Consider the following 26,629-nt stretch of genomic DNA (forward strand, 5'->3'; position numbering starts at 1 on the left):
AACTTATGGTCCTGTTTAGCTTCGCAATACAATCAAAAGATGATTTATTAAGGGGGAAATATAGTAATTGAAAAACGCCTTGTAGGTAAAAAAATTTTATGCCATAACATTTTTAATAGAATATTTTTAAATATCAGCTTTTGTTAAGGCCAAGATCACATAGTGAGAGATTTTCAAATAGCTACAATACATAGAAAAAAAAATTTTTCCTATACTTTTACCAAAGCTTTCTTTGGAAACTAGTTGCCAAGAAATAGTGTGTAATACTTCAATGAAGATATTTTAATTTTGTACAACACATGGCTATGTTTATTTTTGCATGTATAAAATATGATTTGCGTGGACCAGCGTCTCAAAGTTGCCGAAATTCCATTTGCGTGGACCAGCTTCTCAAGCTGCCGAGATTCCAAGCGCGGTCCGGCGAAACTTTCGGTCAACTGCCGCCTGGCAGCGCTGCAAACGATAAATAAATAAATAAAAAAAAAAACTCAAGGACGCCGCTCCGTGTTTGGGACCAGAAGACACGAAGCAATAACCCGTCCGTAAAGAGAAACAGAGAGAGAGAGAGAGACCACTCTTTTCTCTGTCTCTCTCTCTCTGCTTCGGTCTAAACTCCCCCCCCCCCCCCCACTTCTCCTTTCTTGTTCATTGTCTTCTTTCTACAGGACTTCTTTCAACCACCTTGTTTCCCTTCCCCTGCACATATCTTCGTGCCGTAGCTAGCATGCGCCCGTTTCTCATCTCTCCTCCGCCCCCCCCCCCCCCCTTCACAAACTTCCTTTTTCCCCATCTCCCTCTCTCTTCATCAATCGCCAACCCGTCGCAGCCGCGAAGAACAAAAGAAGGCCGTGCCGCGTATTAATTCCTGCGATACGAGACAAGTGTTTCTCTGTATTGTATTGACACGTCCGTCATACGCGAGGACCCGCGTAGGAGGCGAAAGGGCGCCTAATTATTCTCGTTTGTTTCGCCGCTTCCTTCTCGATCGCCCCCCTTCCCCCTTCGAATTTTTTTTTTCCAATTCCCTCTGCAGGTCGGCCAGTCACCTTCCCCCCCCCCCACCTCCCCCCTCCTTTTCCTCATTCCCGTTCGCGAATACCAACGCATGTTCCTCGCGTCTGCGCCTTCGCCGAACGCCGCGATGGCAATGCCGTTAACTTCGGGCTGTTTATCTCATCCGGGCGTAAGGGTTTTCATTTCGTTCCTTTTGTTTCTTCCCGCCTGACCCTTGCCAACGAAACACTGCCCGCTCCCCCGGAGGAATGCGCAAGAAGCACAGCTAGTACACTGTTAAAAAAAAATTTCCACCTTAACTAAATGCGAAGAACGCTACTTACAAATTATTCAGGGATACTCGTTAAAAAAAAAAAAGTTATGTTCGTAAATTAACGGATACTTATTTCACTAGCCTTAAGCATGAATCCACAATAATAATCTCGGTAAACCAACATAAACAATTTAAAAAAAATTGGTAGTATGTAAAGTTGGTTTACGGACGATAGTTTAAAGTGACGTCATAACAAAACATTGTTGAATGAATGCATACTTTTATTAATAAAATTGAATCATTTTTATTTTAATAATAAAAGAATAAATACTTGAAATTATACTAGTAGTCAGATTTTTAAAACGCAAGAATAATTAACCTTTATTGCCGAAATTGTTGTTGTAATAAGCAATGAAAACCACATTAACTTTTCACTTCACTTTATAAACAGTCGACGAAACAGTTCACGTGTAGATGACTTGTAATTATTTTAAAAACTGGCGTTTAGCTATAAAGTTTAAATATAATTATGAACAAGTTTTATATAAATAAATGTAATCAAATATCTATCATCAATTATATGAATCCCCATAATTTTTTAGTCTATTGTAATATAACCATTTATTACTGCACTCGCCGACAGCGTAACGGAACACAGCGTAACGAAACAATGATCGGAACGGGACACTGAGAGGAATGGGACACTTTTTCTTGCGTGCAGCTGGCGTTCATCGATTTATTAGACGTTGTCACGTCAAAAACTTGTTAAGTCTACGACAAGAACGACCTCATTCCTTACACTTGCATGTTTACCCTGTTTACAACGGAGCGCGTAAACCCTAATTTGGAGCAGGTACGCCGTATTTTTTTTTTTTTTTTACGAAAATAACGAAGAACTCTTAGTTTATTTCAGGTAATTTCTTCGTTTAAAAGTCCGTAAATTTACTGTATTATTTTCTAACAGTGTAGAAAATGGTGATCTAAAGTTTATTGCGTAGCTTCTAAAACAACACTACAAAAATACGTATTTTAATCACACAGTTGTCTTGCAAGCATATATTGTACTATTTCCAGTTTTCTGGCTTTGTAGAGTAGAGGTTTTTTTGGTGTAATGAAACGTGTTGTTTCGTTCAGTGTTCACGGTATACACACACGTAGATTTAATTTTGTTGTAGGGTGTTTTGCAATGACAATATTTTTTTTTTTTTTAAATTTGTAACACATTGAAGTTATAATTGTTAAATAAGCTTTTAAATGCCTTTTCAGCGATTTCTCCCAGCTTACCTACAGAACAAATTTGAGTTATTATTTTTGGAAATTGATTGCCGGTGTTCAGAAACCAATGAGTAAACTAGTTAGCAAGGTCTCGGCGACGCCACGGCCTCAGGAAACTGACGCACGGTGGAAGGATAAGATAAAGCAACGACGGAACGCATTTGGTGAGAGGAAACAGGAGCGCCCTGAGATAACCCGCTCCGCTCAGACAACGTCCGTCGCGTCACTCCCCCCCTCCCCCCCCCCCCCCCCCCCCCAACACAGTTCTACAACGCGAGGAATTGGGTTTGGACCTCTCCGGAAATCGAACCCGGTTCATCGACGTGGCCGCGTTAATTATATAAACAGAACAGTTCTCTCGTCCGCTATCCCATTTTTTATGCGCGACATCTCTGCTCTCGACATACGATGCGACGGAAAGTCGAGGCACGCAAATGTGCAACAGACGATGCTGCTATCGGGGACGCACCACAACGCCGAAATCCCAAATTGACCACAACGCCGACAGCTAGAAAACTGCTGTGTAACACAACGCCGAATTACGACAACGCCGAAATACACTAACGCCGAAAAATGGCATTGCAGGACTGCCACAAAGGTTAGGTTAGGTTAGACTAGGTTAGGCTAGACTAGGTTAGGCTAGGCTAGGATAGGCTAGGTTAAGTTAGGTTAGGTTATATTACGCTAGGTTAGGTTAGGTAAGTTTAGGTTTGATTGTGGTATTTCGGCGTTAAGGTACATTTAAGAAACACACAAATTCATTCAGTTGTTATTTCGGCGTTGCGGTACACAGTAGTTTTCTAGCTGTCGGCGTTGTGGTCAATTTTGACATTCGACGTTATGGTATTTCGGCGTTGTGGTAACGATCCGCTGCTATCTACAGCGGATGACGCGAACACCGGAACTTCACAAAGCCAAAGGGAAATTTTACAGTTTTAAATGTTTAGTGAATTTTAACAAGATGGGCAGTTACTTTAATGGAATTCCTTGTCGAGAAATCGTGTCCTGAGCAGGGGGGTCAGTGATTTTTTTTTTTTCGAGTCTTTCTCGCTTTCATCGGAGCAGTTTCCACACTGTCGCAGGGGACGAATTTACAGATTGTTTCGTGCGTCCCTTCGCCCAGAGGTTTGTTGTCTCGATCGTCGACCCAAGTCCCTCCCACCCAGTGGCGTAGCCAGGATTTGTGTATGGGGGGTGTTATGAAGCATGCCCCCCCCCCCCTTCCGTATTAAAGTGGGTGGTCCGGGGGTCCTCCCCCGGAAAAATTTGGATTTTAAGGTGTAAAATGGTGCTATTTTAGCAGTTTTCGGTACTTAAATTTAAATATTGTAATGGTAAAATTTTTATTAATTTTAAATATGAAATTTGTTTGAGTGATGAATAAGAAATTTAATTAAATATTTGGTGCTAAGGGAGGGGGGGTTTGAACCCCTAAAATCCCCCCCCCTGGCTACGCCCCTGCTACCACCCCCCACTCCCCTTTTTTTAAAAAAAAAAACTTTGCTGCCTCTCTTTACGACTTCGTTGGGAGTCCCGGGACGGTATTCCAAGACGTTCGGGTGACGCACTGAATCATTTAAGTATAGCTTTTTTAAAACCATGGAAAAAAATGTAATAAAATATTCAATCATTTTACTTATTTTGTTTTATCATTCGTATTAACTTCCGCACTTAATGCTGCAAAGATATTCAGGAAACGGGCTTACAAAATAACATCATAACTGTTGGAGGTGCCGGGTAAGAATCCGATCCAAGTGTTACTGCTAACTCTGTTTTTTTTTTTTTTTTTTTTTTGGGATGCGGTTGTGTTCACGAAAATTTACAAATTTATAAATATCTTGTGATTTCACGTGGATGTTTGTGTCCCATCGGACGGTAAGCAGCTTCTTCCAGTAACCAAGCAGTGGCGCGTGTGCGGGCTCGGTGTATGGGTGTTGCGGTGGGAAGCCTAAGATGCACATAAAGTTCTGCCATCCCCGATTACACCCGAACAATTCACCTTCGGCCAACCTCGGGTTTATTTATTAATATTCATATTTCTCTGTTTATTTTAATGTAGCTATACCAGGGGTGTAGCCAGGGGGGGGGGTTTAGGGGTTCAAAACCCCCCCCCCCCCCCGCCCTTAGAACCAAATCTTTAATTAATTTCTTATTCATCGCTCAAACAAATTTCATATTAAAATTAATAACATTTTTACCATTACAATATTTAAATTTAAGTAACGAAAACTGCTAAAATAGCACTATTTTACACCTTAAAATCCTAATTTTCCCGGGGGGGGGGGGGTGCATGCTTCTTAACACCCCCCATACACAAATTCTGGCTACGCCACTGAGCTACACTACCCTAACTAACCGTCCATAGTGTTTTCAATGTGTTTTAATGTAGCTAACCTAACCGACCACTTTTAATACCTATTTGAATTACATTTTTTCCTGCAAAAAAAATAAAACAAAATCCCGAAGTTGGCCGTAGGTGAATTGTTCGGGTGTAATCGGGAATGGCAGAACTTTATGCGCATCTTAGGTCTCCCGTGTGCGGTCGCTTAAGGGCGCCCGAAGGAATCGCAGCGCCAATCAGGACGGCGCCCTTGTTACGCTCCCCAGGGGGGGGGGGGGGGGCAGGGGGGGCGGGAAACACCAGGCCCGTCACCCGAGCGGGGGTCGTGACAATGGGAAGTCGACCAGTCATCATCGGCATCGCCCGCTCCGGTTCACTGACACCTCGCGAGACTGCTCGGTCCTCGGAGGGGGGGGGGGGGGGGATGAAGCCCCGCCCCTTCTCCCCCACTCCCCTACCAATCACACACACCACCTCCCCCAGTCCTGCGGGGACCTGGGTGCCGGCGGTCTCGGCACTCGCAAACTGCGAACATGCACTGTAATACTTTTTTTTTAAAAACGGATTATTACTAGGGACCTGCAAAATTCGCGGATTCATTCGGTGATAGGCTAGAATTCAAACACATATACCTCTTAGATAATTTTGCTGTTGGCTTACTGTTCATCTGGACGAATCTCAACCAGTTAATAAACCCTCAACCGAAGAATTATCGAATCACAGACAAACCAGCTGAGACGACTTACAAGTCGGCAGCCAATGAACTTGCGTTATTTGCCCGAGTGTACAGGGGTATGTGCAGTCTATCCTGATGGCCATCGAAACTGCGAATTTTGCAGGTCTCTAATTATTACAGATGGCCTGTATCACTACAATAATAGTGTTCGCATTAATAATGGTTTCTTACCCGGAAACCTTTATAGTTAAAGTTTTTTTTGTAAACCTTTCCCGGAAATAGCTTTCCAGTATTAATGAAACAAAAGTCAAATCGTTGAATCTTTTCCACGGTTTTAAAAAAAATTAAGGTTTAACGAAACATGAATTAAAACATAAAATGATACGTCAATTTTCGGAAGAAATACTTATTATTATCATCTCGAGAACGTATTTCACAAAGTTACAATATCTGTCATGTAGTATGATTTACAAACTATTTCTTGGCAACTGGTTTCCAAAGGAATGTTTGTGCAAATACTTGTCCATGTATGTAGTTCTGCCTGCGGAGGTTAGCCCGTCGGCGCACTTGGGCTTAGCGCATCCATCTCGAAGATTAAGAGTCGATTGGGGGAAGGGGGAGGGGGGAGAGAGGACCTGAGCGACCTTGCTTCGGCGATGTTGACCGCAAGGTCGAGATGCGCTCTTTTCGCCGAGCTCATCTTTCACCTTTCGCGACGGGGCGAGCGCAGACATTACGCAACAACTTCCGCGGGTGATTTGTGGCGATGGGATTTTCGAGCTCGCGTTTTCATTGCCGCCAGAGCACCGCGGGGCCGGGGTTTCAATATCAGCCCTTTCTTCCCCCCCCCCCCTTTCTCACCCCCCCCCCCTCACCCAAACCTTTCTCTTCCCCCTTCTCGTCGTTTTGGAAACGTTTGGAAACACAACTTTCGGCTGTTTGTTTAAATGTTTTGATATTTCAATCAACTTCGTTCCAAATTAAAAAAAAAATGTTATGACCATTGTCTTAATAAGTTAGTCCGTCTTGGATTTATTGGTATGTAAGGCTTTAGCTTTCGGTATACGGCATTTGGTGTGAGTAATTTCGTGAATGGAACTGAAGTCGCGTGGAACGGAAATGTGTAACCACGGTGCTGCCAATCTGTGGCGGATGGCGCGAACCAAAGTTCACAAAGCCAAAGGGATACCTTTTAATGAATTTGAACAATACGGGTAGTATTTTAATAAAATTCTTGGTCGAAAATCATGTTCAATGCCGGGGTTTATTTAGTATTTTTTTTATTCCAGGCTATTTTCGCTTGTATCGTAGCCGTTTCATTTTATAGTTTAAAATTACGGTCTGCAAATCGAATGATTTTGATAATCGACGTAGCTGCTCCGGTAGCGAATTCCAGCGGCGGGTGCGAAAACTACGTGTTGTGATTCGCGTCAAGAAATATAGTTGAAACCACAATTTCCGTATATATTTATCACGCTCGGGATTATTTAAAGAAGTTCTACATTAAATATCGTGTTCGAGTTTCGTATCACAAGTGTATTTGCAACACAAGAACGCATGAATTTGCTGGTTACCGAGCTTAGATGTTACACAACACTGGCGAGTTCTGAAATACTCACTCACTTATTTTATTACAGTGAAAAAAGAAAAAAAAATCTTTGCGGAAACGATTTATAATTTTCTGTAAAAAAAAAAAAAAAGAATAGATTTCAGTCACCAGTCAGACGTTCGCAGCCAAAGACCATTCTGGCCTGGCAGGTATGCAATGGCGTTGTGCTTCATATTTCTGGGCCACACGTCGTTTAGTCGGTAGAGAGATGAGTAGGTGTAGCCAAGCCGATCAAGAAATTATAACAGACGTAAGTGACAACACTAAACACTTACCGACGGCGACAAAACACAACTTTGTAGCTCTAGGGCTCCCAGATAAGTGTGTGAGAGTCTTCGGAACGTAGTTTTGTAAGTTAAGAATTTTGCAGATTGGAATTTTCCATATCAAGTAATAGGTTGGCTAGCTCAAATATGCAAAATTTTTAGACGGGCCCCGTTTTCCTTCGAAGCCGTTTCGTGCGATGCGCTTGAGCCAGGTGTATCCGACGTTGTGCAGAGACCTCTCGGGCCGAGAGCGCCTCGTCGGCGGAGAGGGGGTTCGCGAAGGAGGAGGGGAGTGGCTGTCGGTGACGTGAGAGAGGCGAATGATTAATTCACCTTCTCGGCCCTGCGGGATTGAACCCAATCCACACTCGGGCCGAGCCCCGCCATTGTCCTAAACGGCGGCCGCCCGCGGCGAGAGGTTGTTCTCGGGTCTCCCGCGGGAGTTGTCGTCGTGCAGCTGCGAAGTCGCGCCGATCCCGCCCTTCCGCGCGGCCATCACTCCCGAGCCTGCGCGGGGCTCTGGAAGCTAAGGTCGACTGTCACGGCCACATCGTGCGCGTCTTCGCCTCTACGCGCCAGGCGCCGACCTAGAGCGGCTCCCTTCACTTCACTGTTCCACTTAATTCTGTATTTACAATATTTCATATGCCTAGAAGCGTCTGCAAACACACCTAACAGCTAGAGACCTGCAAAATTCGCGGATTCATTTCGTGATATGCTACAATTCAAATAATTATACCTTAGCGCTGCTTCTGCAATTGGTCCACTGTTAATCTGGAGGACTGAGGGCCAATTAGAGACCCTCACTCATAGAAGTGTCGAATCACAGGCCACCCAGTCGAGACGACTCACAAGTCAGCAGCCAATGAACAGGTGGCATTTGCCCGAGTGTGTAGAGTGTAGTAGAGTCTATCCTGGAGGTCATTGAACCTGCGAATTTTGCAGGTCTCTAATAATAGCGTATTTCACTGTCCAAAAATAAATAAATACGAAGTTAAGAGATGAAACCATAAAACGAACCGTGCATAGGAAAGTGCAACGGAGTTTAAATGTTATTGATAACCAGACTCGTTCAAGAAATCTTGATCTAGCGTGTTATCACCCGAAGCTCAGCACGCCGTATCGCGGTACAGCCAGACCTATGCTTAGTCAGGGGCCTATCTGTGTCGGTGAGGCGGGATGATAATTGCGACGCTCGCTGGTGTTTCTAGCGCGGTATCGCCTCTGAACTGATGGCGCGCAGTCTTCTCCCAGTGCACTATGATATTTGACCGGGAACCATAACGTCATGAAGATAGAGATGTAATGCAAGAGCCCTTGGGTGTTTCAAGGGCGTTTCATGTTTAAAAGTTATTCTGAAAACACGCGTTTTACCCCTTTCGAATCTCTGGAAAAAAAAAATAGTTTGAAATACGTAAATATTACCACCATTAGCACATTTTTAAATGCTTTTTGTAAACAAACTGACATCTTCAGCAGTTTTATAATAGAGTGGTTTCCTCTGAAGCTCTGCTCACCGTATGTGTGTCCAGTGGAAAAAGGTTTCAGTGTAGCCTGCCTGCCCTGCGCTCTCTATTCCAGGTGTGTGGGTTATTAGCTGGCTGTGGTCTGAGGCTACACATCCTAGCATCGGCTACCTAGCTCCCCTCAGGTAACCAGACAGTTGGCTGTGTCCTTAGCCTTTATAGACCTCATCAGTACTGCTGGCGCCTCGCCTACCCCCGATGTATCACTCAAGTCACCCAGGGAGCCCGCGGTCCGGTTGGAGGCCTATCAGCCCTGTCCTAGCTGTCCATCTGTGTCACCGCGTCAGATATTCGCAGGGCTTCGTCGGGGCCGGAGTCCTTTGACGCGACTGCGACCGGCGACCGCGACAAGGCGACCAGGCGACTGCACTGTGCACAGCAGTTCGTAACGCGTCGCGTTCCTATGAGGCGTCTGCGAACGGTGACAGGAGCGAGCGACCAGCGCCAGTGCTTTGCGAAGGGTCTGGTCTCGGGTCGCGACAACAAGAGTGGACGTGCGTTCTCGTTTATTGTCAAAACACCACCATAATATATGTTTTTTTAATGCATCAACAGAGTAGGCTAAATGTTGGAACGCAATAAATGTGAATTACTCCCTTTTCTAGATTTTTTTTTTATTCTTACTTATAACAATAACATTGCTTGTAATTTCACTCTTGATACGTTGATTGCATACCGGAGTGTCAGGGCCAGATATCCGTGTGATCTCTCTGGGCATGGGACACAATTGGTTTGAGTTTCCACTTGACTGCCGCAGTCGGAGGGACCCCAGCTCGCAGGACGCCGGCAGCCCACGAGGAGGAGTGGAGGAGGAGGAGGCGGTGTGTGAAAGGGCCTGGTTGTTCCCCGCAGGCCCGCGCTGCGCCGCGCGCTACTCCATCTACTCCGGGGACCCGGACGGCCTGTTCGCCGTGGACGCGGTGTCGGGCGTCGTGCGCACCGCGGCGCCGCTGGACCACGAGGAGGAGTGGAGGAGGAGGAGGCGGTGTGTGAAAGGGCCTGGTTGTTCCCCGCAGGCCCGCGCTGCGCCGCGCGCTACTCCATCTACTCCGGGGACCCGGACGGCCTGTTCGCCGTGGACGCAGTGTCGGGCGTCGTGCGCACCGCGGCGCCGCTGGACCACGAGGAGGAGAGGAGGAGGAGGAGGCGGTGTGTGAAAGGGCCTGGTTGTTCCCCGCAGGCCCGCGCTGCGCCGCGCGCTACTCCATCTACTCCGGGGACCCGGACGGCCTGTTCGCCGTGGACGCGGTGTCGGGCGTCGTGCGCACCGCGGCGCCGCTGGACCACGAGGAGGAGTGGAGGAGGAGGAGGCGGTGTGTGAAAGGGCCTGGTTGTTCCCCGCAGGCCCGCGCTGCGCCGCGCGCTACTCCATCTACTCCGGGGACCCGGACGGCCTGTTCGCCGTGGACGCAGTGTCGGGCGTCGTGCGCACCGCGGCGCCGCTGGACCACGAGGAGGAGAGGAGGAGGAGGAGGCGGTGTGTGAAGGGCCTGGTTGTTCCCCGCAGGCCCGCGCTGCGCCGCGCGCTACTCCATCTACTCCGGGGACCCGGACGGCCTGTTCGCCGTGGACGCAGTGTCGGGCGTCGTGCGCACCGCGGCGCCGCTGGACCACGAGGAGGAGAGGAGGAGGAGGAGGCGGTGTGTGAAGGGGCCTGGTTGTTCCCCGCAGGCCCGCGCTGCGCCGCGCGCTACTCCATCTACTCCGGGGACCCGGACGGCCTGTTCGCCGTGGACGCAGTGTCGGGCGTCGTGCGCACCGCGGCGCCGCTGGACCACGAGGAGGAGAGGAGGAGGAGGAGGCGGTGTGTGAAAGGGCCTGGTTGTTCCCCGCAGGCCCGCGCTGCGCCGCGCGCTACTCCATCTACTCCGGGGACCCGGACGGCCTGTTCGCCGTGGACGCAGTGTCGGGCGTCGTGCGCACCGCGGCGCCGCTGGACCACGAGGAGGAGAGGAGGAGGAGGAGGCGGTGTGTGAAAGGGCCTGGTTGTTCCCCGCAGGCCCGCGCTGCGCCGCGCGCTACTCCATCTACTCCGGGGACCCGGACGGCCTGTTCGCCGTGGACGCAGTGTCGGGCGTCGTGCGCACCGCGGCGCCGCTGGACCACTAGGAGGAGAGGAGGAGGAGGAGGCGGTGTGTGAAAGGGCCTGGTTGTTCCCCGCAGGCCCGCGCTGCGCCGCGCGCTACTCCATCTACTCCGGGGACCCGGACGGCCTGTTCGCCGTGGACGCGGTGTCGGGCGTCGTGCGCACCGCGGCGCCGCTGGACCACGAGACGCGCGCCGCCGTGCTGCTGAACGTGATGGCCACGTGCGGCGAGCCGCCCGCCTACGGACACTCGCAGGTGAGCGCGCGACTGATCTCCCTCCCACGTCCACAACAACATTAGTCATAGCAATTGTGTTAAAAAAACTTTCTCAAGTGTATTTATGTAAGTAATATTGTGTTCCCGTACGTATAATTTAGTTGCACTATAAATTATTATTAGAGCCACGGAATTTTCGCGCATTCATTTAGTCGCAAGCTAGAATGCAAACCTCCACACTGTCGCACTGTGTTCATGATTGGACCGCAGTTATCTGGACACGCCCCTCTACGACCGTGAGCCGACGATGGCCAGCTAGGAGAGAAGCAAGTGAATCAGGTAGTGCCAAATAACAAGGATAAAAATGTTCTCGCTAAAAAATCAACCAATGGGAAAGTAAACATGGGTCGAGCACACCTATAACTTTGAATTATATCCTGAGGCCAGAGGAAGCCGCGAAATTTCCGGAACTCTTAATTGTTATTAGAGACCTGCAAAATTCGCGGATTCATTTCGTGTCATGCTAAAGATTCAAATAATTATACCTTAGTGCTGCTTCTGTCATTGGTTCACTGTTAATCTGGAGGACTGCATGTGAATTAGAGACCCACGATCAAAGAAGTATAAAATCACAATAATGGTGGAGTCCATCCTGGAGGTTATTGAACCGATAACGTTTTCCAGTCCCTATATATTTATGGGGAAAATACAAAGCAAATGCTGTATTTCTACAAAGTTGTTTGTTTGGTTTCGGTAACTGTTATCACTCATGAGCTGTAACAGTGGACCATGTTAATCGAAATTAACTGTTAGGCCCACCGCTACGTTTAAGATATGCAGGCAGGGTTTTATAATGTCAGAATTCACAGGAGGGTCAATTATTGACAAAAATGGATTTTGGCAAAAGCAATTTTTCGCACATGCAATTTGCGAGTGTTTCACAATGCTATAAGGTGTTTCTTAACGTCTTAATTACTCTTTTTTTTTGCTTGCATTTTTTGTCAATGTTGAAGTAGAATAATTTCATAAGTTTGATTTTCGGACAATAGCGTGAACAACGGGATAAAAGTAAATTTAATAATAGCCACGTGTATCTGAAATCACTACAATTCTTAAAGAGCTTCTTAGAAGCGCGTTAATTTTTATTAATGTACTAATTTAGTTATGAACAATGTATTGCTTACTGTAGAATCACTGGAATGTACTGGGTTGAATAGTTTGTTAATATGGTTATCCAACCTCTGTGAGGGGTTCTGGGTTTGATTTCCCGGTAAAGCATGTGTATGTGTGACTTTATAATTACTGTAAGATTAGATTAAGTGTAGTTTGTAATGGCCCCATCCTTCCCTCCCCCACTAACAACGCTATTAGAATAACGACAATAAAGTGGGGCAGTTTATGATTCTAGTAAAATATTTAAAAAAAAAAACGTGCGTTAAGATAGAAAAATTCTCATATTTTAATTTAAATATATTTTTTTCACAGAATCACATTAGTATGTACTGAGTCGCATTAACAGCAGCTTTGCGCTAGATATGTAAGCCGTACATTCTCAGTAAATCATGACTAACAATGTTTCATAAAATGCATTGTAATCGCTGAACCTATACATAACCATTTTTTGGTAATTTTTTTATACTATAGTCTATATTTTTTTTGTATCTTATTTCTTTTAGCAGTATTTTTCTGTAGTTTGCGGTAATACTTCCAGTATTAAATAACTACACTTGTTATTTGTTGTACAATTTGTGAACCGACCCATTGTTGAATTAATTTAATATCCAAAAGAGTTAAGTAAATTAATTAAAAACGTGCTCGGACAATTTTTAACGTTCTTTCTTTTGTTAAAACGTTTCACTTTAATTTAAGGAATAACACTGGTTACAAATTGTTCACAAGTCTTCATAAATTTTCAGGTTTTGAATTGGCTTACTTCGAAAGACGCGAAATTACAAACAACTTTATCTGAGTATTAATAAAAATTCCTCTTCTCACTTTTACTTGCATGCACTTTACATGCTTGTTAGAATCTGGCGTTGATTTCACGTAGAATCGGTTATGTGGAACAACGGGGAAACCTCCCTTTATTTTGTTATTCTGTTATTTTGTTAAAAATTCCCGTAAATTAACTGCGGGATTTCAAAAGCGTACTCTTCGCTTGGAGCCGCGCCAGAGTTCCGACTGGCGGCCGAAGAGAGAAGGGGGGGGGGGGGGTCATTAACATAGCGCCGTTTGTTCTGCCGTCGGAGTCCAGATGCTTAACGACCCGGCGAGGGGAATTTTGTTGTAGGAAGGGGTGGGGGGTTAGCCCCCTTCTAGCGGCGATGATGCATGGTCGATGCGGCCAGTCGGTCTTGTCGCCCCTGCCTCCCCCCCTCTCCTCCCGCGGCCATATCTCTCCCCTCCAGCACCTACGCACCAGTACCGCTAGGTAACACACTCACTCGGTCATTTTAGCGAGTTCATTCAGAGACAGCTTTAAGGCCCTTGTCTCACACGCCAAGTTGATACTTTCCGTTTTTCTCATCATTACACAGGAAAAAATATATATATATATATATTTACATAATCTCACAAAAGATTCCTTTTTCAAATAAATGGTTTTGTATCACTACAAGAAAGTTATTGTATCTTAGTACAACACATGGCTATGGTTATTTTTGCATATATTAAATCCTTTTTCGAGATAATACTGAGCATTTCTTAAGATATTTGACGCTTAATTTTATATTTTGATTGGTGTTTCATTCAAGCGTATATATTTTTTTAATGTGGAAAAATAATCGAATATTCAATAACTGGGCTTTATTTTTTATTATACATATTAATTTGCGCATTTAATACTGGAAAGCTATTCAGGGAACAGTTTACAAATAACTTTTAACTACTGGAGGGACTGGGACAACAAAAACCATAAACACACGGGTAAGAATCCGATCCCAATATTACCGCGAAAACTATCTTGTAGTTATAAAGTTGTTTTTATATAAATGTACAAATTTATAAATGTCTTTGATTTTACCTACGTATTTTCAGTTTCATTAAGAAACAAAAAAACTTACATAAAAATTAATTATAATTATTTTCTAAAGTTTCACAAATCAACAACTCTTTTCCACACGATTTAAATTAAATAAAAGACAAATGGCAACGTTAATCGTCAGCTGAGGAGTCGACAAACAAATTAAGTGGTACGAGAATTCCGTAGCGTCACTGCTGCGTCGTTCCTAACAGTCCCCTGCCGTCTCCCATTCCGGCCGTTACAACTAGTGTATAGTATAGTATAGCTAGAGATTGGAAAAATTCGCGGTTTGAATTACCTCTAGCATGGACTCCACGATCCTCTATGTACGCGGGAATATTACACCAGCTCATTGGCTACTGACTCGTGACACCTGCTAACTGGGATGATTATGATTCGATACTTCTTACGTTTGAGGGTCATTCATTGTCTCACAGTCCTTCAGGCAAACTGTGTTCCAATCACTGAAGTTGCAATAAGTTACACGCACTTGGATTCCAGCCTATCGCGAAATGAACCCGCGAATTTTTCCTGTCTCTAAGTATAGTATATTATGCTTAGAGACCGGAAAAATTGGCGAATTCATTTCGCGATAGGCTAAAATACAAATAGTTATACCTCAGTGCTGCCTCTGCTATTGGCTCACAACTCACCTGGACGACTCTGGGCCAATGAGAAACATCCCACAAAAGCTTTATCGAAAAACAGGCTGCTACGTTGGGACGCCTCACAAGACAGCAGCCAATAAATGGGTTGCATTTGACCGAGTGTGCGTAGAACTATGGAGTGCATCCTACAGGTCATTGAACCCGCGAATTTTTCCGGTCCCTAGTTATGCTATGCTACTTTCATATCCCCCCTCTCCCTGCTGACTCCCCATTCGACCGCTAGTGCAAGCGTTGGAGTGGCGTCGCCGCTGACACTCCCCTGCTCTACCGGTTCCCCCACCACGTGCCTAGCTATTCCCCTCGTTCGATCGGAACGTTCGTAACGCTCGAAGATTGTTGCCCCCTCAGTAAAGAGGTTTAACGCCACGTGCACAAGTGAGGTAGTGGTGGAGGATGGACCGGGCAGATGTGGTGACGCAGGAGCTGGTGGTGGAGGATGGACCGGGCAGACGTGGTGACGCAGGAGCTGGTGGTGGAGGATGGACCGGGCAGACGTGGTGACGCGGGAGCTGGTGGTGGAGGACGGACCGGGCAGATGTGGTGACGCAGGAGCTGGTGATGGAGGATGGACCGGGCAGACGTGGTGACGCAGGAGCTGGTGGTGGAGGATGGACCGGGCAGACGTGGTGACGCGGGAGCTGGTGGTGGAGGACGGACCGGGCAGATGTGGTGACGCAGGAGCTGGTGTTGGGGGATGGACCGGGCAGATGTGGTGACGCAGGAGCTGGTGGTGGAGGATGGACCGGGCAGACGTGGTGACGCGGGAGCTGGTGGTGGAGGACGGACCGGGCAGATGTGGTGACGCAGGAGCTGGTGATGGAGGATGGACCGGGCAGACGTGGTGACGCAGGAGCTGGTGGTGGAGGATGGACCGGGCAGACGTGGTGACGCGGGAGCTGGTGGTGGAGGACGGACCGGGCAGATGTGGTGACGCAGGAGCTGGTGTTGGGGGATGGACCGGGCAGATGTGGTGACGCAGGAGCTGGTGGTGGAGGATGGACCGGGCAGATGTGGTGACGCGGGAGCTGGTGGTGGAGGATGGACCGGGCAGATGTGGTGACGCGGGAGCTGGTGGTGGAGGATGGACCGGGCAGATGTGGTGACGCGGGAGCTGGTGGTGGAGGATGGACCGGGCAGATGTGGTGACGCGGGAGCTGGTGGTGGAGGATGGACCGGGCAGATGTGGTGACGCAGGAGCTGGTGGTGGAGGACGGACCGGGCAGATGTGGTGACGCGGGAGCTGGTGGTGGAGGATGGACCGGGCAGATGTGGTGACGCGGGAGCTGGTGGTGGAGGATGGACCGGGCAGATGTGGTGACGCGGGAGCTGGTGGTGGAGGATGGACCGGGCAGATGTGGTGACGCAGGAGCTGGTGGTGGAGGATGGACCGGGCAGATGTGGTGACGCAGGAGCTGGTGGTGGAGGATGGACCGGGCAGATGTGGTGACGCGGGAGCTGGTGGTGGAGGACGGACCGGGCAGATGTGGTGACGCGGGAGCTGGTGGTGGAGGCTGCACCGGGCAGATGTGGTGACGCGGGAGCTGGTGGTGGAGGCTGCACCGGGCAGATGTGGTGACGCGGGAGCTGGTGGTGGAGGACGTACCGGGCAGATGTGGTGACGCGGGAGCTGGTGGTGGAGGCTGCACCGGGCAGATGTGGTGACGCGGGAGCTGGTGGTGGAGGATGGACCGGGCAGATGTGGTGACGCGGGAGCTGGTGGTGGAGGACGGACCGGGCAGATGTGGTGACGCGGGAGCTGGTGGTGGAGGCTGCACCGGGCAGATGTGGTGACGCGGGAGCTGGTGGTGGAGGCTGCACCGGGCAGATGTGGTGACGCGGGAGGCTATGCGACCCCGTGCGCAGGTTCACATCGCCGTGGAGGACGTGAACGACAACTCGCCCGAGTTCGACTCGCGCGCCGTGCGCGTGTCGGTGCCCGAGGACGCCCGCCTGGGGGCGCCCTTGTACTCGGCGCGCGCGCGAGACCGCGACTCTGGGCGCAACGGCGCAGTGCGCTACCGCCTGGCGTCCACGGGGCCGGGTCTGTTCGGCGTGGACCCCCGCCAGGGACACCTCGTGCTGCTCAGGTGAGACCGCCCCAGCCTCTGCAACCGTTCAGGCGCCGTCACACACGTGTTCCAGTGTCGAAGTCGGTGGACGAGAGAGCCGAAACCCGAAGTTCCCCGAAGTTCATGCTTTTTTTTCTCGTATATTTAAGAGGCCACTGCAGTGTTTCAGGGACACTACGCAACCCGCGTTAACCTCATAAGATTCAATGCTATTTTCATTTTGCTTATAACTAATTAACTAATATAGATTTCGAAATGATGCTTGCTTGATATGTAAGACAACAATGCTCTTATCAAAACCCCTTTCTTAAAAAACGTGCATAAATTATGGTTTTATACTAATCTTTACTAACATGCATAAGTGTATTGTCTAGGTTTGAACCATAATTTATGGTCGTTTTTGAAGAAAGGGGCTTTGATAAGAGCATCATTGTCTTACATATCAAGCAAAAATCATTTCGAAATCTATATTAGGTAATTAGTTATAAGCAAAATGAAAATAGCATTTAATCTTATGAGGTTAACGCGGGTTGCGTAGTGCCCCTGAAACACTGGAGTGGCCTCTTAATGTAGCTATCTTAACCAAATCAACCGTCCACAATGTTTTAAAGTATTTATAATGTAGCTAACCTAACCTAATTGACCATCAGTATCCTTTTTATCAACACCGCCATATATTTATTTACAATGAACAAAAAGAAAAACCCCCGAAGATGCACGATCGGGAGTTTGGACTCTCTCGTCTGTGAAAAGAAGGTTTCTCATCTTAAACCTGGCAATGTTTAGTTTGTGTTTTGGAAAGGATTGAACCTTGGAGGAAGTTAGGAATAATTGTTAAAAAGTCAGTCATTGCAAAAAAAATGTTTGTCCTCGCCTGAAGGTGGTTGAGAATGAGAATTTCGCTATAAACCTTTTTTTTTTACCACGCTTTTACCTGTACTTATGTATGAATGGACTATGTAATAAAATCTATCCGTTCAATTTTTGCCCACTTATGGACGTCCGTTTGTGTTGGAATTTTGCATACGTATAAGGAACCTCTGACAAAACAATATTTTTATATTTTAACTATAAAGGGTTAGCTTGGATTTGGAGGGGGGGGGAGGTGTTTCAGAGGGTCAATAAACCACTAATTGCGAGTTATGGATAATAACCAGGCTTTTTGTGTATCCGTGAGTTCGGGGCATGGGGAGGAATTTTCCCCGGGGTCTTCTGTTACTCTTGGGGGGAGGGGGTGGTTAAAGAACCAAAATGACGGACGACGACGGGCTGTTGCGAGGAAGGAGCCGCAGGGGAGGAGGACGCTGACGGGGGGGTGGTTGTTCCCCCGCCAGGCCGCTGGACTACGAGTCGGCGCAGAGGCACACCGTGGTGGTGGTGGCCTCCGACTCGGGCGAGCCGCCCAGGTCCGCCAACCTGACGGTGGTGGTGGAGGTGCAGGACGTGAACGACAACCCGCCCGTCTTCCAGCGCGCCGAGTACAGCGTGAGCGTGCTCGAGTCGCTGCCCGTCGACTCGCAGGTGAGGCGCCCCGTCCCCCGCCGTCAGCCCTTCTCGCATCCGTGATGGCGTGTGTCTGTATTGGTTGTCTGTAACGTCGGTTTACGGACGATAGTTCAACGTGACAACGTCATAACAAAACATTGATGAAATTATTGCATACATTTATCAATAAAATTGAATCATTTTTATTGAATTATCACTATTTTTCATGGATACAAAGAAGGTGTGAAATGAAATCTACAATTTAATTGATAAATTTACTCTTATTTGCACTCATTAATTAAAATAGGATGTTTATTACTTTAACGAAGAGATTATTTTAACTATAACTTTCGTACGTGTTTGCTATTTAACTTCTTCCAATCTGTGTTATTCTGTTAAGGATAGGACGATGATAGGAGAAGTAGGAAACGAATGGGAGTGTTTCAAGTTTAATGTGCAGAGAACCAGGGACGTCGGAACAGGGGGGTTCAGCAGGGGCGAGTCGCCCCCGTGCTGTTATGCATGGGGGGGGAGGCGAGAGTAGCATTTCGCCCCCCTCCTCCTTTTCCAAGAATAAATGTTTGGTCCTAGTAGTATTTTTCTCAACCAGCAGTTACAAACGTTGCATTGGTGATCACATTGATTAGAAAATTCAAATTTATGATTGTCAATATACTTACTGTAAAATGATTGTAAATTCCTATTATAAATTGTACTACATCTACTGTCAGAGTGGTATTTAATACATACTACGTCATCGAATTCTTGGAATGGTATATTTAATATTTTGGTTCGGAAACTCATTAAATAGCACAATTTTGCATCTAAAATTTCAAGATTTTTCCGGGGAGACCCCCCGCTCTAGGACTGAGGTAAGTGTGATACATCTTTTCGCCCCTCCCCCCCCCCCCCCCCCCCCACTCATGAAAACGTTCCGACGTCCCTGCATCTGCCCATCTTTAAAAATAAACAAACAGCGTAACTATCGTCACTTTATTGTCGATGAATTGTTTGATGCCAAGTTCGGGTACTAGGCCCCCCTGGGTCCGCCACTGGCGATGGTGATGATGTCTCTGTCAGCCAGCCAGCAAATTTAATTATTTTATTTTGGTTCAAGGGCATAATTCCTTTATATGTATTTATAATTATTTATATAGATTAGGCCTATATGGTTATATATGATTAAATGTGATTGATGATGTGTGTGTCTGCCCATCTTTAAAAAATAAATACACAGCGTAACTGTCGTCACTTTACTGTCGATGAATTTTTTCAAAAATTTGATATATTTTTTAAAATTTTCAAGGCCAACTTCAATCGTGTTGTATACATGTTTGTATCCGAACGCGCCGGGCCCGGGGGGGGGGGGGGGGTTGGTCCGCGGCATTTTCTACTACTTTCTTATCATAGTTTACCAAACTTAATTCAATGCAATGCCATGGATAACAGGATGGTATTTGAACCACAAATAAAATGCACTAAATATTTCAATCCTATACGCACTAAAATTGCAATAGGAAATGTTATTTGGCCCTTCCCTGACACTTCAGCCTGGATCTGCCCCTTGGTTGTACGGAGTTGTAAATTAATCGTTTGTTACGTAACCTTTGGCGTTTATTACATAGATTTTTGTACATGATTCATAAAGCAATTGTGCACACCTGAGTTTCTTCAGATTACACATGCTTAACTCTTTTTAATGTTTTCGGGGTGAATAACATACTTAGAATAATTTTGGTATGTTGTTCTCTCACTCTCAATCTGAATACTGTAGAGGACACCACTCATTACATTGTTGTTGCGTCACTGGTTTCCGACGGTGCAGGGTGGCGAGTGTGTTGAGTTGATCGAAGAGTGTTGACGGGTGCCCGTGTTGCCGGCGGCGCAGGTGGTGCAGGACGGCGAGTGTGCTGAGTTGCTGCGGAGGTTGACGGCTTGCTGTGTGTCGCAGGTGGTGCAGGTGTCGGCCGTGGACCTGGACACGGGCAACAACGCGCGCCTCACGTACCGCCTGCTGCCCGGCGACGACAACTCCTCGGCGGCGGCGGTGTTCGGCGTGTCGCCCAACAGCGGCTGGGTGTTCCTGCGGCGGCCGCTGGACCGCGAGGCGCGGGACCGCTACGCGCTGCGCGTGCTGGCGGCCGACGGCGGGAGCCCTCCCGGGTCGGCGACTGCGCGCGTGTCCGTCACGGTGCTGGACGCCAACGACAACGACCCGGCCTTCTCGCGCGCCGGCTACGAGTTCTGCGTGGAGGAGAACCGGCCGCGCGGCGCCTGGGTGGGGCGCGTCGACGCCTCGGACCCCGACCTGGGGCCCAACGGCGCCGTGCGCTACAGCCTCATCCCCGCCAACTCCAGCTTCAGCATCCACCCAGTCACCGGTGAGTCCGCCGTGCCGCGATCCCTCATTGTTGACACGTTTACCCCCAAATGTCTGTATCAACTGCTTAGGCCTACCGCTACCCCACTGCTCGAATCTGTGTGTGAATGTGCGAGTGACTGGTTTTTTAATGTAGCAGCACCCATTTTTCCGGTTTTGATACTATTTGCTGTATGTTCGATTACTTTCCTTTTTTATGTATGTCTATGCTTAATTTTTAATTTATTACTTTAAATTAGTTATGGTTGAATCTTATGTAATAGTTAATGTTTGAAAATTTATTTAAAAAGTTTAATTTGTTCGCTCGATATTTAGTCAACATCTGCTTATATCATGCTTAATTATTAATATTCCACTAGCTGATGTAATTGCAGAAAAGTGGTTAAGTGCAAGAAAAGGCTGACCGCCTTAACTTCGCCACCAATAAAGACGATAGATAAATAAATAAATAAATTTTTGGCATAAACACACCTCCCAGACCTTCCGTACATTGTTGCAACTAAAAGCTCTGCAGGAAGGGGGAAAAGAAAAAGCTTTCTCCTGGGCGACCGCAACTACATTGGAAAAAAAATAGCTAAAGCTAAGTCCTGTGCCATTTCAAACCAAAGAATTCAACGCGGAAGCTTTGTTGCAAGCGGGATCAAAAATATTTTTGAAATTGCAAGATGTAGAGGCCAATCCATTGGCCGAATCAACAGTGGGGTCATAATGGAGGCACAGAATTAATTAATGAAAAAAAAATTAATTTTTTTAATATTGCGTTGACAGCAAGGTTATAAGCAACACAGAATACATTTACTAACGGCAAGTCGGCAGCGAGGTGGTAAGGGACGCATGAAAAGTGACGAAATGAGAACGGATCTTTTACGGAATTCGGTAGTGAGAGGAAACAGAAGTACCCCGGGAAAACCCATAGCTTAACCGCAACGACCGCCACGAATCCCCACGCTGGGAAATATCTTTGTTTCTGACGCGAAAAGGACAGATAATACGTACTTGGCCAAATGAGGTTTGAATTGGCAAAGCAGTTTCAATTCTGTCACGTGTACTGAGTTACACGTACTCTTTTTTGTTTTTGTTTATTTATCCTTCTCGGTTCTATATTTTTGGGCGGGAGATACGAATAACGCGCAAACAGGAGAACGAAAACGAGCCCAAAAACTTATATAGCATAGTGCTCCCTTTATAATTCTTTGGCCAAGTCCTGCTGGGCATTGCTTGGTTGCACTTGCAAAGATTTTTCCTTCGGTATTTTTCAAATTACGATTATGTTCATGAACGGAACAACTGTCTTTTGTCTTCCAGATCTTTAATCACGACCCACACACGTTTCAATCTACACACCGCACGGAAAGAAAAGCAGGGGCAGCTGTAGACAATAAGTCTCGGCGCGGTAGAGACGCTCTCTTATACCGCCTGCTGGTATTCCCATTAGACTCCTCCTTTCCTCCTCTCCCATTGTCTCGCCGGGGATCTCCGGCATCGTGGGCGACGGCGGACGTCTTCGGCCGATGCCTTCCGTGCTCTCGACCATCACGGGCGAGTTGTAGGCCGGTAACTCCGGCACCGCGAACCCCCCCCCCCCTCCAGTGGGTCCCGGGTGCGAGGTGGCGGGGGCAATGACTTGATCCTCCCTGGCGTCAGAGGAGGAGGAGGTTACATGCGGCGCGGAGACATCGCCGCGAGGTTCCTCCGGGAGTGTTACCGAGTTCCGGCACGCCAGCATTTCGGGGCGGCACTAACTCAAGTCTCCGAGACCGGGCGGTGACTTCATCGGCGGAGAAGCGACCCCCTCCGGCAGCCCCCGGCTCGTTATTCTTCCATTGTTTCATTATAAACTAACAACTCCTCCTCCGCGTACCTTCCCCCCTCTCCTTACACACACATACACACACACAGACAAACCCAACCGCCTCTTCCTCGAAGCTTCGCTAATTAGCCCTTCGATTCCTTCACCCTGCGACAACCGGCCCCACGCAGCACATTCAAATGAAGGTAACTTTGCAACCTCGTGACCATCGGCGAGCGTTACGGGATGTTTTCGCGTTGCGTTTCCTTGCACGAGACGATGAGATTTCGTTTATAAATTCATTTATTAATTCATCTAAGCCATTTAAAAGTGTTATCAGAAGTTCCTAGGCAAGGATTTAGTGGTTCCACCCCTTGGACCTGTCAAGACCTACATAGTGCTGACTGTGTCGCTGTCAAAGCTCTCTGTATTCTTGTTGGTCCCATAGTTTGCAGTCTGTTTTTTTTTTTTGCATACCGTAAGACGTTTGTGATCACCAGGTACAATTATTTCATTGTGTAGGGACAAATATCTGCCGTAAAGAATCTGGCAAATTTTCACCGTGGAATGATGGGGGTAGTAGAATGGGGTAGTTGTTTCATGTTTTTTTTTTAATTCGCCCTTATGAGGCGATCCGGATTCGAGTCCGTGCGGAGTCAATACTAGAATTATTTTTTTTTTTGGTGGGAAACTTGACGGACGTTACCATGAGCAGGTGTTGATTTTATCCTCGTGCTCCGTTTCCCTCGTGACTGCATTCTGTTCCTGCCCCCATCTCACCGTCTCTCCTCCCTCCAGCAGACTCTGGTGGACGCGGAGGCGTCCATCCTTTCACTTTATTCATTCATTCATTCATTCGTTGCGCCGCGAACGGACTGGCCTCGAGGTGTCCGGTGTCTGTCCGGTGTCCGGTGTCCGATGATGCAGTGCGCCCGCAGAGCGGTGCTCCACATCGGGCGGGACTGGGCCTCTAAATTATCGCGGCCGACAGCCGCCGGGACTTCAGCGAGGCGGGGTGAGTGGGAGGAGGAGGGGAGGGCAGTGACAACTCTTTTGTTGCTGCGGATGATGATGTCCCGCCTCGTTCAGGAGGCGAAACAGGAGCCAGCGTATCTGCCCGCTGCGGGCCTCGCAAGTTCTGCAATTACAAACAGCGGTTTTATTTTTTGGGAACACCTTCCTGATTATTCATGAAGCAATTAAGAGCGTATAACTTGAGATTTTTGTTTGTCCTAAATTTGAAATTTTATTAATTTTCAAAGTGGTGAGTGGTAAAAAAAAAATTACTCGTTTATATTGCGATTTAAAGCCACACTACCCATCTGTAATCTGTCACACAAAGGAAAGAAAAAAATTCTGTACCCTTACAAAATATACCTTTGGAAACCAGTTTGCCAAGAAATAGTTTGTAATACTTCACGAAAAATATTGTAACTTATTACAACACGTGCCCAATGGTTTTTTTTTGCATACGTGAAATACATTTTTTCGGGATAATACTGAGTGTTTGTTACGAAAATTTTTGGCCTTAGTTGTTCCATTCTGCCTCATGAATGTGGGCCATTACCGAGAATAACATATCCATTCTGATATCACAACCGTGCCAGCAGCCGGAATAAAGCCTTTGTCAATGTTAGTTAAAAATTAATTTCCATGTGTCCACAACAATAAAAAACGGCGGTGGATGATTTTTTACCTTCGCTAACATTCCGCGTGGAATCTCTCGCATGCCGTCTGTGTCAGGACGGTTGCCTGTACCTGGTGCTACACCAGGGCCCCCACATGGCCGGTGCTACCGTTGCTATGGCAACGGGGCCCATGGGTCTAGGGGGCCTGCGAAGGAAAGAAAAAAAAACTTAAAACAAAAAAGTAGACAATTTTAAATAAATCATAGAAAACAATTAAACAATAAGGCCTAAATTTAGTTACCGATGAAATATTACACCAGAGTAATATTATTCGGAATATGCTGTTGCGTACATAAAACGTGTCTGAATCTACAACTGTGTGGTAACAAAACCACCACCAATTGACGTGACACCATTTTGACAGTGCAGAACACTTACACTCATTTATTTGCCATTATTTCAAAATCAATTTACGTTGACAATCGAAACACTGACTTAAAACTAGTTTTAATGTGTTTTAAAAATAATTGTGAAATTGTTAAAATATATATATATATATATATATATATATAACTAAAACAATATACATAAAGGAAAGAAAGAATTTTTTTATCTCTGTTAAAAAAAAAAGGTAGGGGGGCATCATGACTTCTTGCAACGGGGCCCACAGAATGATGTGGGGGGTCTGCGCCACACAGCGACGTGTCGGAAGGGGTGTTGACGGCGGGTAGCCAGACAGCGACGCCCCTGTGCCGCCGGACCGCACCGAGGTCGTCAGGGGCCACGGGTGACCTCGGCGCGCCCCGCCTTAGCCCGCGACGGTAATTAATCACGGCAGCAGGACGCCGCGCCTTCGACGGGATTCGCTTTGTTCGGCGCGGGTCGGTTCGCACCCTCCGCCGACGGACGTGTTCGTTCCCGAGGGGCAGGAATGTCGTCGGCGCAGGTGGTTCGCTAGGTACACTGTTAGAAAATATATCGAGAAATTCGCCTCAAGTAAACGAAAGAGTTCTTCGTAATAATTTCAGACGACACGTTATGAACCACGCCGTGTTTGAAACTTTTGAGCTCTTTTTTTTTTTTTTTTTTTCGTTACAGACAGGGTAAACACGCCCGTGGAAGACATAAAGAGTGTTCTTCCAAGTAACATTTTTCAAGTTTTTGCAGTTTCGCTGATACACCAAGTATATTCTTGTGGATTCATGCTCAAAGTAATGGAAACTTAAAACCGGAAAATTTGCGAAGACATCAGAAAATTTACGAAGATTCCTGAGTAATTTATAACCAGTTTTCTTCGTAAATTTAAGGGGAAATTTTCCAACAGGGTACACAGCAATATACATACTATAAAGTTTGTACATTTTTTGCGTGTTTGCAAATGCTTTTTTATTTGCATTTTATTTTCTGTGAGTCGTAGTATCATTATCACTGCAGGAAAAAAAAATTTCATACATCGTAGACGTCCATTTAATAAAGAGGTTGCAAATCACAGAGTCCTAAGTAGTTAAATAATGACCGCCCGTTTATTGAGAAGCATCGGACTTGCGGGATACGTGATATGTGTTCCTCACTTAAATTCCTTAGGGGCGTGGTTTTTTTTTAAATTCCATCCAAGGTGGGGACACATTAAATTATTGATCACGACTGTTATTGAATGTACAGATGAAAAATTAATTTTCAAAATTACAATTTACGTTTTTGGAATTACAATAAATATATTCAGGGAAAAAAATACATCATTATATTTCTTACTATGCAAGCGACCCACGCACTTCCTCGGTGTAATTAATTGTTCGCCCGAATCGCGACGCGTATTGGCACCGAGATCTTGGACCGGCATCCAGCCTTGGAAGTCGCACAACTGGCGAAGACGAGGAAGGTGAATGTGCAAAAGAGAAGAGAAGTGGCGGGAGAACTCTCGCGTATTGTTGTTTCTGGTATCTTTCTGAATAGAAAAAAAAAACCACGAGAAGCGAGGTGGGTGTGGAATAAAATAGGTTCAGAGGTGGCGACCCGAACACAGGTCACGGTTAATGGCTCGTAGTTAAAAAAAAAAAAAGTCGGCGAATCAAAGGAAAACAGGGCGGGGAAGAAAACAAGAATGCCGGTAAATCAGTTGGATATATCACGTCAAAACATCATAACTGCGTCCAAAAAGGTGCAAGAGTTGAAAGGACGAGGAGGAGAAAAACATTACTTTTGCCTAGGTATCGTACAAATTTTTGGCACACACAGTTTGATTATACTTCGCGTGAGTGTAGCGCACGCGTAAACACGGAATGAACTTCGCGGCTTTAATTGCCTGAAAAACCGTACCTCACCCGG

At 46.8% G+C, this 26,629-nt stretch overlaps 1 protein-coding gene across 1 annotated transcript in view; it reads left to right on the top strand.

The window, feature by feature from the left end:
* Positions 1 to 26,629, top strand: part of LOC134541869 (protein dachsous) — a 650,601-nt gene that overhangs the window by 527,950 nt on the left and 96,022 nt on the right. The window contains exons 6-10 of the mRNA XM_063385570.1: positions 7,417 to 7,422; positions 11,124 to 11,302; positions 16,817 to 17,040; positions 18,357 to 18,543; positions 20,459 to 20,888. Of these exons, the coding sequence (XP_063241640.1) occupies positions 7,417 to 7,422; positions 11,124 to 11,302; positions 16,817 to 17,040; positions 18,357 to 18,543; positions 20,459 to 20,888 (1,026 nt within the window). The remainder of the gene's footprint in view (positions 1 to 7,416; positions 7,423 to 11,123; positions 11,303 to 16,816; positions 17,041 to 18,356; positions 18,544 to 20,458; positions 20,889 to 26,629) is intronic.

Source organism: Bacillus rossius (assembly GCF_032445375.1).
Source record: "Bacillus rossius redtenbacheri isolate Brsri chromosome 4 unlocalized genomic scaffold, Brsri_v3 Brsri_v3_scf4_2, whole genome shotgun sequence".
Taxonomy (NCBI): domain Eukaryota; kingdom Metazoa; phylum Arthropoda; class Insecta; order Phasmatodea; family Bacillidae; genus Bacillus; species Bacillus rossius.